The sequence below is a fragment of the Rosa chinensis genome, chromosome 5 (assembly GCF_002994745.2).
Source record: "Rosa chinensis cultivar Old Blush chromosome 5, RchiOBHm-V2, whole genome shotgun sequence".
Taxonomy (NCBI): Eukaryota; Viridiplantae; Streptophyta; class Magnoliopsida; order Rosales; family Rosaceae; genus Rosa; species Rosa chinensis.
In genome coordinates, this window is record NC_037092.1 from 65,796,539 (window position 1) to 65,813,677 (window position 17,139).

The window sequence follows — 17,139 nt, forward strand, 5'->3', positions numbered from 1 at the left end:
GTTAAGCCCGGGGATGCCGGGAAGGCATGAGGGTGAATTTGGGGAAGTCGGGAATGCATGAATGGGTACTCGAGGATGATGCCATGAGACACGAGCGTAACCATTGTTAATTATGATGGGTTGTATGTACAATTCTCTGAAGTCCCTAGTCAATGAGGGTTTTCTTGCAGAGTTGATACAAAGTGTGGCTATGTGCCTTATAGCGAGCATAATTAGTGCGAGTGTGTCGTTCATCTAGAATTTTGTTGGAGCGAACACTTATGCCTTTTCGAGGGGTCCCTGCTAGGCCCTCCAGGGAGTCCCCCACTCCCTGGCTATATACCTCCGTATGGTTGAAAAATTGTTTGGTGACTGGAGTCTGCGAATGGACAATAGGTGTTAGGTGGCGAACCCTAATCTTTAAGAGCCAAATGTCAGGAGTTAACTGCTGGATCAATCGCTGTCGTGGGCTGCGTTAATCGGTCCCTTACTCTTTCCAGGAAGAGAAACTTGACTACAGTGTCTCGTGGAGACTACTGTTGTTAAGGCGTAACCTTGCCGTAGGCAAGTGATCGTGGACCACAGACTCGTGGAGTCTAGACCTGTTAGGTCTCTTTCTCATGAGGAGAGTTTGACAAAGTATGGTACGGGAGGCTAGACAAAATATTTACATACATAGAGTACGTATAAATTTTGCTAATTGTATGGACAACGACAAATAAGCATGGCAAGTAGTATCATGTGGATCTTATGGCCATGTAACAAGCATAATAGACAAGTCAAAACTTTTATTGCCCCAATAGATCTCAATTGGCCCCCAAATAAACCTTTATTGCCCCCAATAAAAACTTTTTACTGGGGTCTATTGCCCCCAATAAAGGTTTATTGGGGAGCAATAAATACTTTAAATTTAGAATTTGATATTCTGGCAACACGTATACACATATAAACAACATATATATATTGCTCTACCGTACTGAGCTCAATCAAACTTTTTTGGTGTAAGAGCTCAATCAAACTTCGTCAAAAAAAAAAAGAAAAAAGACCTAAATCATCAAAAACAAAAATTCCCCTTGCATTAGAACTCAGAATCAATTGGAACAAAAAAACCTTTTCGGCCCTTCTTCCCCAACAGCAACTCCATTTTTTTAAACCATTGAGCCTCATCATCCTCAACCTCACACTCTTTTGCCCATCATATTCGAAACTGTTGCGGCAGAGGCAAGCACCTTTCGCTCACTAAATTCTAAACACAACTTGACGCAAACCTCTTAGACGAACCCGACCCATAAATCAAGCCTGTATCAGATCCGCAAACACCGCTGGACGAGAAACTTGTGAACGGATCATCGGAGCCTGTATCGAAACTGGAAACGTCATTAAACGTGGAGCTCGTGAACAGCTCATCAGAGGTGTCAGCCAGAGAGTTGCAGAAGCTCCGACGCGCCACTTGGATAAGATGGACTTCATTCTTCTCCGCCTGAAACCAGAGATGGTGGTCTGAGATTCATCAATCTGTGTCCTCCTCCTCTGATGAGGACGACGCTGTCAACGACGACACTATGCCTATGATCTCAGAGAGAGAGAGTGTGTGTAAGACCCCGAAAATTCGTTATTAATTCCTAATGGGTTCCAGAATTTAATATAAAGTGTTCGTTACAGCGATTTCTTGGTTCAAGGGTGGATCGGAAATTATTTCGAACAATTATTTGCTAGAAATTCTTCGTCTCAAGGGTTGACTTTTTATACGTTAGATTCTGTGAAAACTTCCTTCATAGAAATTGTATGAAGAAGTTACGATACGAGTTGGTGGACATGCAGAACGCGAAAATCAGAGTTCGTATGAAGAAGTTACGATCAACGGAAAAATTTTCCATTTTGGTTAAATAGGAAAAAAAAATCCAAAAATATCAGAAAAATTGAAAGTTTCCAAAAAGGGAAACTTTTCTCTCTCTTCGGTCCCAACCCCATTTTCGCAGGCCGATAACTTCCTCCTTCGACCACCAATCGGTGTGTCGCTTGTCTCATTCTCTTTGCCTCACTCCCATCTCCAACTCTATGAAGTTTCACCAGCTGGGTCGGGCTGTGGACGGCGCTACAACTCCGGAAAGTGGTGGTGAAGCTGCCATTCTTGGACATCTTGGAACTCACGATTCCGACCACCATAGCCAACGATTCTTGGGGGCTTTTGGAGCCCAGAGGTCATAGAAGCTTTCTTCCAAGGTGGCTTGCAACAATTCAATTTGTGGCGATCGAATTTTGAAGATTGAGAATCTAGGGTTCTTCGGATTTCAAATCTTTCAAGGTAAATTCCAGCCAAATGGCTTTGATTCAGACTTTGTGCTAGTTATGAATGTTGATTTACATGTTGAGAGAAAGAGTTTGGCATAGGTCTCGCTACCAAATTCGGAGGTCCGCGACAGCTTTTTCAGGTGGCTTCCAGCCACCTCTGAGGCAGTTTTTGCCCCTCATTGCGATCTACTCGTTGATACAAGCGTTTCAATATATAGTTTGTAATTTTTGACAATCGTATGAGCAAGTTATGATTTGTTAGACTTTTAGGATTTTCAGTTAAATTGGTTTTTGATCCGTGAGGATTCAGACGTTCCATCGACTTGTAGCTTTGATATATTGTTCGTAGAAGTATTCCGGAGACCTCGGGTGGTCTCGGATGAAGTTTCGCCTCGATTGGCATTACTTTCAGGATTTTAGTTCAACGGGGGTTCGAACTTTAATCTTTTTCGATTCGTGTACTAAGTTAAGATCATATTGTACTTAGGTTACTGACGGAGCGTATGCGATACCTTATCTGCTGTAAGAGAAGACGCAGCAAGATTGAGAGGTGAGTAAATCTCACATGGTTCATTTACGAATTAATTTACTTATTATTCAGAATTATGTGATAACTTGTAAATTATTTTTGGAAATGAATATTTGTTTTAAATGATATGAACTCAATCGACTACGGTTCATAGGATTGTGGTTCACAAGTATGAAAAATAAGATTTTAATTGTAAAAATGAATTTCTCGATTTTGGTGCATGTGAACTATAGTTGGTATTAGTAGGCATCCCTGATCGAGTGGATGACTATGTATGTATGTATGTATGCATGTATGTATGCATGTATGTATGTATGGATGTATGTATGTATGTATGTATTTACGTGAAATATATATGTATCTGGATGGTGTGGCATTGTGATATGTAGACTTTTGGTGATTTCATTCATATATTGAATTGAACATTTACTTATGCCGGAAATATATTTGATGATTTATATTGTTGATAGAGTGATTTGAAGTTGTGGTGTGACATTTGTGAGTCGTGTGGGATTTCTTTAAATGTCTTGTTGTAAGGGCCAAATGGTCCAAAGTTCGAAGGCTACGGTGATAACCTGAGTGCAATATATCAGATGCTTCAACCTTGGCCGAGGTGACAGACAACGATTCAGTTAGAGCTCTAATATGTTGCAAGCGTACCGTTCTGGTGGTAACTGTGTTACTGCATCATGAATACGTAATCTGTTTTAAGCGTACCGTCATGGTGGTAACTGTGATTACTGCATCATGAGTACGTAGTCTGTTGTAAGTGTACTGTCATGGTGGTAACTGTGTTACTGCATCATGAGTAAGTACTTTTTGGAGAATATTTCTGGTGTTCTTTCTTTAGTTTATATGTGAAATTTGGATTGCTATTAAAGTGGTTGTGTTGATATGATCGTCTTGATTTATCCTTGAACTGAAGAATTATTATTCATGATAAAATTTGCTAGTGGATGAATGAGGCGATGAACTTGTACAGAGTTATTCAAAAAGAGGAAGTGAATATCATCGAGATCTTTTTTTCTTTTTTTTTCTTATTAAAAATTATTTACAAACAAAATGCATGAAACAAAAATGCTCAAATAGGGAACCTAAACTGCAGCACCCTACAGCTCCTTAGCCTGAAACACAAGAAAATTATTCATCTTATTCGCCAGACCAAGTCCTCAACCAAATTAAAGCCGGCCATGACCATGTCATTCCCAAAGCTCACCGGTCTGCCATCCCATCTGCCTTTTGATTCCTCTCTGCATTGTACGGCAAAATGACAGCTTCGCGCTGAGCATTAACAAAATGATTCAACCTTCCCTCACTCACACCAAAAGCAGCTGCAAGTTCTTGACCTCTTAGAGCTTGCAGCACCGAGCTAGAACCAGCCAAAAACTGTGGCCGGTTCGGCTGGGCTGAGGTAGTGAACCCAAAAATCTCAAGTTGCTCGTTGTTAGATGCCACTTGGACAAATGGGAAATACCTTGGCACCCAAAACACTCTCCCTGGCTTTAGTTTCGCCTTCATTGCCAAGGTACCATTTGGAAATACAATCTGTAGTGATCCTGAGCCTCTCAGAACGACGCCGTATTCTGTTGCTCTTGGGTTCACATGTGGTGCCAACATTGACCCTGCGTTGAGACTAACAAGGTAAACGCCAATGCCGGAGTCCTTTAGGGGAGAGTAATCAGACTCATCAACTGAGAGGGTCCATCCATGGTTGTTCTTGAAATCTGGCTTTCTATCATAGAGGTTGTAGGATTTCTGGGAGTGCTCATGATGATGTTGCTTCCTCTCCTCATTTTCAAGTGTTCCGAACACGGAGTTCAACAGTTTCCTCCATGACCAAGTTAGGGTTTGCTCTGGTTCTTCTGGGAAGTCCACCATTTTCTTCAATTCTTGTAGTCTGTCCTGCTCTTTCATGCTTACGAATTTGGTCCAAAGGTTTGATGATGATTGGGAATTATTTAGATATATAATTGGACCCTCTTGGTGCCTTGTCAAAACCTGCCTTATTTCTGAAGATGAGACCTGAAATGGACACAAAGTGTGTCAGTCATTTTTAATAAATTTTTCCTCATTGCCATGCATATGCATATTCAAGTTTATGGGTTACAATGTACTTCGGTTTCTGTACTTGAAATCTTGGATAAGATTGGAAAATTCTAACGACTATTTGGATTAGAAATCTAGGATTGTCAAGACAAGGAGAGGATTCAAATTTGAAGTCAATGCAATACTTACGTTAAATGCATTTGTGAGTATCTCAGAATCGAACCCAGAAAGTACAGATTTTGGGTAGGTTCCTCCACCAATGAAGAAATTCTGCATTTGTAAAAACCAAATGAGCTCTATAATACTACCTAGGTACGTACAAGCTGTGATAAGTAGATCGAGGACTATAAATCTAGTTAATTAAGAAGACTTGGGATGATTAAGAAATGATAGAGTACCTCCAAAGTACCCATTCTCAAACTGTCAGATGTGTCGATGCTGAGAATGATCTGAAGTCTCCTGTTCTCCCTGACATTCTGCAAGTAAAATGTGGAACCTGCTGGAATTCTGTACACATCCCCAGCCTTCAATTGTCTCTCCCCCAATTCCTGTCGGTGTACCAGTCCCACATTTGCTTGCCCTGCAAAAAACAGAGTAAAGATTCCGTCACTACTGATAAGCAGTGTCAATTTTGAGTACCTCTTGTTAGTAATTTTCTCCTACATGGTAACAAAAGGCAATCTCTTTTCATATTATTACTTATGCAAGAAGAAAACTATGCAAGTCATTTTGTTTATGCTTAATGAGAAAATTTATTAAGAAAATGTATATGTCTTAAGTGGGTTATCTTGCCACTCCACATGGACAAGTGGTATGAAACTGCAACATAAGGTTTTCTGGTAACACAGAAGCAAAATAAGCATCTGAGGTCAACATTTGGATTCCAAAAATGATCTCGTTTTGGACATATACAAAAGATCAACAGATCAAAGGTATACGTCAAGGAAAAAAAAAATGAATACCTCTTTGGACAAAGAGGATCAAGCTGGAGTCGAGGTACTGGGGGATGAAGAGGGAGTTAGGTTCCAAGGTGAGATAGGCAACATTTATATGCCTATCTACCATTCTCTGACCTACACTTCTCACCACCCTCATTTGCCCAGCTTCAGTTTTCACCAGGAGCCTTGATTGTTGCAAAAGGAAAAGATGGCGATGCCCTCGGTGCCCTTCCCACTCTTCTTCTCTCTGATCTCTTCCCCACTCTTCATCTTCATGATTAAACCTCATAGCCATTGCCATAACTCCATAGGAAAGCACAAGCACAAGAACCAGGAGGCTCACCATCACTCTGTTTCCCATTTTTGATTGATTTGTTGCTTTCTCAGGGTTACTCTAATAAGTTTGTGTGAAATGGTGGAGTGGGGTGGGGTTTTAAGTAGAGGGGAGCAAGGGAGTTGAGGGAGACAGGTGTAGGTGCATCCGCACAGAGAAGTTTTCCAACAGTGCTAAACTAGAAAGATAAAGCTAGTCTTCAGCTCTTGAATATCTCCTTTCTACTCGTTCTCAACACAAACAGTGTATTTTTTGTTTTTGTTTTTGTTTTAGCACTTGCACTAAAAACTTATATGAAGCTTGGTTTTATATATGGATTTGATATATAACTTTTAAGAAAACCCAACACAGTAACCTTTCCATTAATGATGGAGAGACCAACAAGTAATCATGATTCATGATTAAAGTATATTTCTCTACCACGGCCAATCAATGTGGTAAGTACCTCTGAGTAACTTTATGGTGTGGCTATTTACAGCCATCTAGCACACTAGCTAGGTTTCTTCACTAGAAACAGTGAAACACTTTTTTTTTCTTCATATATGTTCCAATTTTGCACTAGTATGTTCTTTATGTTCTTTATGCTCTCCACATCCTACCCCGCTCTCCACATCCTACCCCGTTACCAAAATACACCTCCCTAAAGTCAGTCGCCGTAAACTCCGTTAACATTGATCTTCGCCCTTCACGAGAAAAATTTGAGAAGAGAATAATTTTGTTTACAAGGCACTGATCTTCAACAGGTATTAGCTTCTTAATAAAATTTAGGAGGGGTTAGCGTTTTGTAGGAAATTAAAAAAAGGAACAAAAGAAATTAGATTTGAATCCCAATCAAGTTGACTCATATGCAGGGCCGGCCTTGAGCCTAGGCGAAGCAGGCCCAGGCCTAGGGCCTCATATTTCAGGGGGCCTCAAAAAAAAAAGATAGCAAAATTTGGTTTATCTTTTTCTATTTTGTTACAATCTCCTGTTCTTCTCCTTCCAGAGCTCTCTCTCCCTCTCCTGTGTTCTTATCAAACAAATCATCAGTTTAATTTCACATCATTATCACCTCCAATCCCCCATCCTCAGTTCTTTCTTCCCCCTTTTTATCTCTTTCTCTTCTGTTTTTCCTCTCATTCTTCATTCTCACAACCCAAAATTGCATAGAAGAAATTTGATCTATTTTTAATCGAATTGCAAAGATGTAGTATGACTTGACTCGGGACCTCGGGTTGTATCGGAAGAAAATTTGAAGTTTCGAACTGATGTGGGTCAATAGGGTCATAGAGTTATCTGAGTTTTGGTTTGATCTGGCAATGGGAGGGTGGGTCTCTCTTTGATATGTTGTGTTAGTCTGTGAACATTTTGAACTCAGTTCAGAAAGAGAGAAATAAAGAAGCACAGTATAATATTGCATACCAGATCATTTTGAATTCAATTCAGAATCTTGGCCGCCTTCCAGCAATCGTAGTCCCCCTGTTTTGCCTTTATACAGCAACCTCATTGCCTCAACGTTCCTTGTAATTAAACCCTTTTGCTCTGCTCACTTGGTTTGGATTTTTCTCTAAATTAATACACAATTTGTCATCAATTCCTTATTTCTCATCAGTTTCTTCTTATCGTTTGGGTTTTTGATTTTTGGTTGTGCTATTGCTCTCTCTATGTCTTTGGTGTCTGGGTAGCTTGATCTACTAAGATTTTGATCAATTTGGTGTCTGAATAGCTTGACCAGGTAAGAGTTGTGATCAATTTCACGGTTTTTGCTTTTCTCTTCTATTTTTTTTCTTCTGGGTTTAAGAAATGGTTTTTGTTCAAAGGCTGAGTATAATTACTCACCAGAAAGGCAGAAATTTGAGTTCTTGCATGCATTCCAATTACCACAAATTCGATTTGGGTTCCTAGTCAGTGGCAATAAAGACCTATGATTTAGATTTTGAGAAGAAATAAGAAAGTGCATTCGTAATGGTTTGAGCATTTGTTTTGGGGCCTCAAAAATTTTTTAGCCTTGAGCCTCCAAACTCACAGGGCCGGCCCTGCTCATATGCAGAAAATATAAAACCTAAACTCTCTGTTATATTTGAATATTACAATTGTACTCGTAGAGAATGGACTGAACAGCAGTAGAAATCTTATACAAAAAAGAATGCTATACTATTATAATAGCATGACATTCCTGAAATTTTTTTTTTTGAAAGGTGACATTCCTGAAATTGAAAATATCGAAAATGTTTTATACACAAAACTTGTTCACCCAACCAAAAAGGGAAAAAAAATACAAACAGTACCCAACTTATGGCCGACTCCGAATTTCTGTACCCAAATTTTCAAAACTATCACTTTGGTACCTGAAGTTCGGACCCCGACCCAACTTTAGTACCTAGAACACTGTTGGCCGTTACGGAGTTAGTCAACTGTCAAACTTTGAGAGGTATTTTCGTCCTTTCACTAAATTTCTTCTTCTTCCTCAAGCTCTCTTCATCTTCTTCTTCCTCCAAACTCTGATATCATCTTCTCCAGACCATTGGCAAAAGAATGAAACCAGAATTGGGGCAAATTAACTTCATTTCTTGGATCTGATCAGGCATCACCCATTTTCTCTCTTTTTTTCTTTTCTTTGGGCTGGGTCACAATTTTTTTTTCTTTTTCTTTTCTTCCACTCGTTCTCTCTTCTTCCTTTTTTCTTTTCTTTCTTCTTCTTCCTTCGCCTGCTGGTAGATCGAGGGTGGGTGCTGGTGGGTAGGCTGTTGGCTTGCTGCGCTACGCAAGCACAAGAGCAGGCGCGGGCCGCAGGGCTACTGATGCTGGGGTAGTAGCGCGGAGGGAAATGTATGCGCAGAGGGTGGGGCTAGGAGATGCGCAAGGCGAGGCTGGGCAGCGCTCGACCTGGTGTGCTGGTCTGGCCGGCTGTGGGGCATCGCGGCAGGGGTTGCGGGGGGGGCGGCTGGAGAGGAGAAGGAGCGGGGCTGCTGGAAGAATTTTTTTTTTTTTTTTTTTTGGTCGTTGATAATGGTTAGAGAGAGATAGAGAGAGAAGAAGAGGTAAAAAAACAATATATACATAAATAATGAATTAAATATGAAAAGATGAAATTACCCTTCAATATATGCCACCTGTCAGACGCTGTTACTGAGTTAACGGCTTCAGGTACTAAAGTTGGGTCGGGGTCCGAACTCCAGGTACCAAAGTGATAGTTTTGAAAATTTGGGTACATAAATTCGGAGTCGGCCATAGGTTAGGTACTGTTTGTATTTTTGTCCCAACCAAAAATAACCTGAACAGTAGTAGAAGAAGAACATTGTTTTTGTCAATTTACATCCTCTTCACTAGCATACAATTGTTTTTAGGGAGTGAAATTCACATTCTTCATTTTACAATCTACAATCCAAGTTTTTTGTTTTTTTTTTTTAAGATTCTTAAGTTTTGTCTATTTGTAGAGTGCTCTGTAAAAATGAAATATTAAGATACTAAAAAAGAAAACATAAAGTTTGAATTGTAAAATATAAAGTAAATTTCACTCTTGTTTTTGTTAATTTACATCCTCTCTATTAGTGGACAATTGTTTTTGTCAATTTACCGCTCTTCATTTTAGTTTATCCACTTTTACCCTTGAACTAGGAACCTCAAAGACCCATTTCCAACCGTGAAGTAGCACGCCCAACCTCCATAGTTTCACTTTAAATCCTTGAAACTGAGCAAATATATTTTGATTATGGCATTTATATATAATTAAGCACATACACAGACACACCCCTTGAATTGAAACATTTCTTATCAATCTGCAATTAAACCATTAAAAATGCTTTAACTGTAATCACAATACCAAAATGTGACATTATAGGTTATTGTGATGTCTGAATATAACTTCTCTTGGTAAAAATTAAGAAATCCATTTGGGGGGGCTGGAGAGGAGAAGGAGCGGGGCTGCTGGAAGAATTTTTTTTTTTTTTTTTTTTGGTCGTTGATAATGGTTAGAGAGAGAGAGAGAAGAAGAAGAGGTAAAAAAACAATATATACATAAATAATGAATTAAATATGAAAAGACGAAATTACCCTTCAATATATGCCACCTGTCAGACGTCGTTACTGAGTTAACGGCTTCAGGTACTAAAGTTGGGTCGGGGTCCGAACTTCAGGTACCAAAGTGATAGTTTTGAAAATTTGGGTACAGAAATTCGGAGTCGGCCATAGGTTGGGTACTGTTTGTATTTTTGTCCCAACCAAAAATAACCTGAACAGTAGTAGAAGAAGAACATTGTTTTTGTCAATTTACATCCTCTTCACTAGCATACAATTGTTTTTAGGGAGTGAAATTCACATTCTTCATTTTACAATCTACAATCCAAGTTTTTTGTTTTTTTTTTTTAAGATTCTTAAGTTTTGTCTATTTGTAGAGTGCTCTGTAAAAATGAAATATTAAGATACTAAAAAAGAAAACATGAAGTTTGAATTGTAAAATATAAAGTAAATTTCACTCTTGTTTTTGTTAATTTACATCCTCTTTATTAGTGGACAATTGTTTTTGTCAATTTACCGCTCTTCATTTTAGTTTATCCACTTTTACCCTTGAACTAGGAACCTCAAAGACCCATTTCCAACCGTGAAGTAGCACGCCCAACCTCCATAGTTTCACTTTAAATCCTTGAAACTGAGCAAATATATTTTGATTATGGCATTTATATATAATTAAGCACATACACAGACACACCCCTTGAATTGAAACATTTCTTATCAATCTGCAATTAAACCATTAAAAATGCTTTAACTGTAATCACAATACCAAAATGTGACATTATAGGTTATTGTGATGTCTGAATATAACTTCTCTTGGTAAAAAATTAAGAAATCCATTCAACTATAGCTGCACAAGTCAATCAGTTCAGTGTAACATATTATCTTTAACACAACGTTGGGTGAAGTCTCAGTTCAATGCCCCTCCTCCGTTGATATGCAAAAAAAGAAAAGAAAATTGAAGTTTAGTTGCACGCAACTATCTTGTCAATTGTCAATCTCACCAATGTACTACTGCATTCCGTATCGAAGAGTATTCACTTTCTGGATAAACTGAAAATGAGTTCATGATGGTTAGGATATTGTCAGTTTAGGCTTGCCTGTCAACATACGTATATAAGTACCTTTGTCAATCTCACCAATCTAGTGCTCCATATAATAGTCACTTGCCGTTGCCACATATAAAAATAAAAAATCTATCTATAGCCAGTGAAACTGCCTTTGTCAATCTCAACATTTTAGTGGTCCAGGGTTATTGTGAAATTATTATCTTAAGCTCGCCTAACAATTTAGGAGCTATGTGAGTAATTGGGTATTGCAATGAGCTAACAAGTGGACTAACAAACCCTGTATCAGTTTTACCAATTTGAAAACTAAAACATAGTTTACAGATAAAATCAATCCGTAACAAAATTGGGAATTACTGCATGCTATAGGGAACTGAGGCAAATTATACGAATAACAAATCCCATGAGGCTACCTGGTACAGATCAGAATACTACTAATACAACCAACAATAACAATAAATAAACTGACCTAAAGGAGGGCTGAAAGGGAAAGTGGTTAAAATTTCACCCACTGGTACTGGTAACTCCCCGAATGCTATCTCAATCGCACAAATGTCTTCTTCAAGATTCACAAGTCCATCATAAGTATAAACGATTGAGCTTGAGTTTTGCTCTCATGGCAAATCGTATCTCACATGTCCAAGATATAGACCACACGCAGGTGCCATGGGGCTAGCAGCAGTCACTGTCTTTGCATTCAAGATCCTCTCCACTGAATATTCCATTTTTATTACGGAGAGAAAAAGAACAGTTAGCAAATCGCAAGAGAAGTACCAAAATACAATGAATTACCCAAAAGAAATAAAAGAAAAAGAAGCCCCACCGTCGGGTATTTTTAGATCTCCAGTTCCAACACATTTGAGGACACCAACAAGCAGTCTTACCTGTATAAATTTTAAAATCTCAGTGAATAGGTCCAAAAGGACTTGAACTCCAGTAAACTAGATAGGTAGGACTCCATGATGAATTTCTAATAACTTAGGGGTACCCATCAGAATTTGTTTTGGCATTTGGAAAAACAAATTAAACAATATTGTTGTGGCAATTGAAGTGATGATCCATTAAATTTCAATAAGAATATAAATATTTCTGTAGAACTCATAACATGGTACTCATGGGGCACAACATAATCACACCATTAGACTGAAAGTCTACAACATGCTGGAAGTTGCTACTCATGTAAAACATAATAGGAAAGGGGAAGTAATAAATTTGAAGTTCAAGTGGGGGAAGAAAAAAAAGTAAATATAAATAAATAATAGATCAGATTGCATATTCCAACTGACACAGTCAATTAATCTATTCATGGTCACCAATGAATGAACTTATAGGTTATTTTTTGGGTATATCAATATAGTCGTATGGATGCCGAACAGTAAAATAGTTTAAAAAGTTACCATGGAGGACCCAAAAGTAACAAAAAAACAGTACAAACTCAAAAGACCTCGCCATCTTAAGGGTGGACTGATAAAAAAGCACTTACGGACTTACCATCAACAAAAGCCTTAATACTGGAAACCCAAAGTACATAAACAGTACACCATAATAAAGAAGACACCTAAAAGACAGAATCAAGACCTGGTGGTATAGAAAAGCACGTGCTCGAGCTGTTACCACAAAGCATCTGTGTTTTTTTCTCAAGCCAAATCCTTGATAAGTTCCTCCATTGAAACTAGGGTGGCAGTTGGTCTCAGATTTATTGGTGCAATGAGTATCTTCCTGCACTAAATTGCTTTTCCTCTCTGGTATTGTTGGAAAGTTTGGAGTTGAGATAACCTCAGAGACATTCAACTCATCTAGTGTTCTGATCGGTGACTTCGCCTGAAAATAATGTACTTTTAGAACCCTAAATAGTCTTTTCCATTTATAGAAAAAAACAAGGTATTGAGAGAACATGAGCATGCTATGGTATAATTGTCAAAATAAAGCAGCCAACCTACGTTGATCTGTCAGTCTAGATACACCAACGAACATTTTTTCTTTTCTTTTCTACAAATCCTCAGACGTATGTATTACTGTGCTTTAATTAAGACTTAACCCATCCTTAGATTTGGAATCAAACTGTCCAATTGGAGCCCTAGAATTTACTTATATATTTTTTTTCTTTTGAAACAAAAAAACATATTAATCAAACTCAAATTTCAAACCGTGGACAAGACTTCCCTATCCAAGGCCAAAATATCAAAATGCTATCTATTTTCTAGAAAGCATCCCTATAAATACAAAAACACCAACACTAAGATAAGCTCAGAGACGCCTCTGAAATTCAAATTAATAGAGATTAAAGGAATATCTCTAAAACAGTGGTTAACAAAGCCCTGAGTCTTCACTATATAATAAAGATTTCATCTCATAATACGATATCAATACACACACACACATACATATATATAAATAATAAATAAATAAATAAAAAACAAGAAGAAGAAGAGAGAGAGAGCTACCTGACAACCTGCTGCTCTAAAGGAACTAAAATCATGGTGTCCAACCAGAATTTTGCAGGCTTCCTGCAAGAATTTAAACTAATGAAATTGCCTGGACAAGGTTAACTACTAAGGATATATTCAAGCAAACATAATGTGTTGTGAAAACTGTTAAGCCTACCTGCATAGCCAAAATATCCAGATCCTCAGGTACATGCCATGAGCGGTCTTTTTCGAAGATTGATAACGGCTCTGGTCCAGATAGCAAGCGATAGAAGTACCTAAATGAAGATTAAAGATAATAAATCAAACATCTTCCACATAGAATAATTCAAGTATTTAAATATAATAACAGATAAATGCAAGGCCTAACTGCAGCATTCTTCCGAAGCTATCCGGAGAACATGCCGTCATACTGAATAACTGCAATCAACTTCATAACTCAACCATTGCAAGGTTATGATAATTCTACAGCAGTTTCTATGGTGGGCACCACCACCCTGAAATGGTAGTTGGATCCCACCAAGCTTTTCAAAAATGCACTTGCAGCATACCTCTGTTCTACAAAAGTCACCAGAAGCTCGTCAACAAGTAGCAGTGTATGTACAAGCCTGAGATCCTATCCTCGGTGTTCTGTTTCTAAAGACTAAACTATGTACTTTTGCCTAGGACTTTCTCAAAATTACAAATGACACCATTTGGTTTCCTTATTTAAATTGACCAATATGGCTACTTTTCCCCTATAAAGAGCCTCCAAAATCCATAAAAATATGAGAAACAAGAAATGTGGGCTTCAAATTTAAAGGAAAGTGCCTCCTTCAATTTCATGAGTTTCCTATTCATGTTGGATGGTATTATTCTGTTCTATATGCTTCTGATAGTTAAATTGCAATTAATAATTAATTATACTATATTTTTGCGAGACAATAATTCAAGATAGTTAAAGTGCCTCAAAAATTCAAGGCTTACAAGGTGTAAGGGTTGATAAATGTTTTGTTTTTACGCCTTCGTCAATGAGAACATTTGATGCAACCTATGTGCAGATGTACCAGACTAACTCGGAAATTATAGTGAAATGGCATAGATAAGTTTGCAGGACTACTGTTAACAAAAATCAATGTCCTGTCTGTATTTAAATTATTCTGACCTATTATAGATTCATGAGTACCTACGTGCGTTCTTGGGCTTTAAATCTAGCATGAAAATCAGCTGGAACTTTTCGAACATCCACCACCATTACATCACCTTCATTCTTCTGATAAGACCAAAAAAATAAAAATAAAAAAAATAATAAATAACGCATCAGAATTGACTCTGGTTTTCAAATCCACAGTTTTCAATTCTCTAATCCAAATACAATACCTGCAAGAAGTGGTTTACAGCTTTTTGGACCACTGTAGGTTCATGAGGTGGTAACTACATGTCAAGAGAAATAAAACCAATTTAGCAACAAGCACTGTTGATATATCATATCTTTCTTTTTTTCCCAAGAGGAAGAAGAGAAATATGATATATTTGGTTCCTTTCATATATGCAAAACATCTCAAAAAGATTAACTTTTATATAACATACCACTTCACCAGGCTTTCTTTTGCTTATGCGTTCAATATCTACATGACAAACATTGGATAAGGCATGGACTCCTGCATCCTACAACACAAAAGGACGCATCCACCTCATGTCCCATGTAATATAACAAATGCCAGAAAGTAAACAAGACAAGGTAAAACTGACGGAAAGAAACTTTCTGCTGCATGCAAATATAAAATTCTGTCAGAAATTTTTAGTTTTTTTTTTTTTTACAAAATAGTTGTATGCATTTTGATGATCTAACTGACGGCCGAGTCAATTATCTTAGCCATAAACATGCTGCAACTCAAATCATTTAAATGGCTTCTTAGATATGCTCTCATAAAAATCAAAACTAAATATGGGACGCATGAAATTGGTGGAATCTCAATATTATAACTACAGGTCTGATGCCGAAGTCCGTATAACTAGTGCAATAAGATAGAAATATGGAATTGTAAAATAAATTGAATTTCTTGAACATTTTAAACTAATTACTGTTACAGAATTTGAAAAAAGAATTTTGAAGAAAAATAAATGCTCTGCGACATTCTTATTTTGCTAAAAGTAGGGTATACAACAAACTGTAGCTTCAATTCAGCAAAGCATGTATACCATAACATTACTCAAATGGTTCTAGCAGGTGAACCCAAACTTATGAAAATTGTATATGATGAATGAAGACATGCTAAGAAACATTCCACATGCCAATATGAATTGCAGAACATAGCATTCACCTTCTATTTTTTCTTTCTTTCTGCATTTAATTGATGAGGTCTGACCTTAAGTTTCTACATCCATATCACACCCTTTCACTGCTTGATGTATAGCTTAACAGGCCACAGTATAAAAGGCCAGATAATATAGGCCCAGATCAATGAAAATAGAAGGCTAAATTATTAAATGTGAAGGAGTTACCATAACATTCAAAATATGGTTCCAGAAACTAAATTTCCGTCTATAAGAGGTTGCAAAGATACGATGACCATTTCTTCTGGGCAAGCTTTAGAAACAGTATTTATAAGACCAGTACACACAAACAACACCACCTAGAAATGTAGAAAATTTATAACACCAGTCATTACTTTTTATTTTGGAAAGTACGTTTAAAGACCAAATTTTAAAGTTCTAAACTGGACGGACGATTAATGAGCTTTTTCGAAACATTTCTATTTTCATTGTTTCAAGGGAGGTAAGGTAAATAAACTAAATTTCCATTCTTCTAAATTAAAAATCAAGATTAACAGCATTTGCAAAGATTGTGAAACAAGACTTTGACAATGCTACATGTGTAATAAACCAAAGAAAAAGAAAAGTTGTAATCTTCTGCTGATTATAAAACAAGAAGTAGAAAGGTAGTTTAAATTTACAATCCAATAAAATCATTGGTGAACAAAACATAAACTTACAGTTCGACTTGAGCAGAAGATTGACACCGGCTGCCCAATAAATTTACGAAAAGCCTCCTACGTTCATTTGAGGCAAATTTACAACATGACTAACTCATAAACCGCAAAGTAAAAAAGAAAAGGGTAAAAGAGTAATGAAAAGTTACCTCAAGAACGCCAACTACAGTGCGGCAATTGGACTGCTGCTGAGAGCCAGAGAAGCGAGTACCAATGTACTCTATTGCGATCAGATAGCGTTGTCTTCCGGAGGGTTGGCTCATCGGTTCTGCTTCTTGCTCCTCCCTGGTTTTCGAAATCTTTGAAGACCTTTCGGGCGATTGGGAGCAACTCTCTAGTGAGTGCTTCAGGTTTTCCGACATGGATTTGGGGGCACTCTTATTATTAGGGTTTTGGGACTCGGAAAGTTGGAATTGTTGTGAAACAGAGGGTTTAAGCCTTTCAATTGCTCGGAGAGGAAGAAGAAGAAAAGAGAATATGAGATGAGTACCCGACCCGAGTCCGTCCAGATTTTAGTTTGGGCAGGCCTTACTTGTGTCTCCCTCCAAAAATGGGCTGATTGGGCT

At 37.7% G+C, this 17,139-nt stretch overlaps 2 protein-coding genes across 6 annotated transcripts; both read right to left on the reverse strand.

Moving 5' to 3' along the window:
- Positions 1-3,784: 3,784 nt before the first annotated feature.
- LOC112168079 (vicilin-like seed storage protein At2g28490) lies at positions 3,785-6,199 on the reverse strand. The gene is made up of 4 exons (XM_024305198.2): positions 5,809-6,199; positions 5,245-5,426; positions 5,036-5,116; positions 3,785-4,822 (listed from the first exon to the last, which is right to left on the reverse strand). Exons 1-4 carry the CDS (start codon positions 6,143-6,145, stop codon positions 4,013-4,015), a joined length of 1,410 nt encoding a protein of 469 aa, XP_024160966.1. The 5' UTR covers positions 6,146-6,199; the 3' UTR covers positions 3,785-4,012.
- A 4,609-nt stretch (positions 6,200-10,808) lies between these two features.
- Positions 10,809-17,041, reverse strand: LOC112168080 (tRNA pseudouridine synthase A). 5 transcript variants are annotated; one of them, XR_005810644.1, is made up of 11 exons: positions 16,723-17,037; positions 16,577-16,633; positions 15,171-15,248; positions 14,961-15,014; positions 14,771-14,853; positions 13,780-13,879; positions 13,620-13,682; positions 12,754-12,996; positions 11,999-12,059; positions 11,645-11,887; positions 10,809-11,035 (listed from the first exon to the last, which is right to left on the reverse strand). XR_005810644.1 is itself a non-coding variant. In XM_040519421.1 (10 exons), the coding sequence occupies exons 1-10, from the start codon at positions 16,933-16,935 to the stop codon at positions 11,790-11,792; spliced, it is 1,014 nt and encodes a 337-aa protein (XP_040375355.1). In that variant the 5' UTR covers positions 16,936-17,041; the 3' UTR covers positions 11,442-11,789. The 5 variants fall into 5 exon arrangements, 3 of the variants coding, with proteins under 3 accessions (XP_040375355.1, XP_024160968.1, XP_024160969.1); XR_002924059.2 differs by lacking the exon at positions 10,809-11,035 and adding an exon at positions 11,040-11,161; XM_040519421.1 differs by lacking the exon at positions 10,809-11,035 and having other exon boundaries at positions 11,442-11,887; positions 12,790-12,996; positions 16,723-17,041.
- Positions 17,042-17,139: the final 98 nt, after the last annotated feature.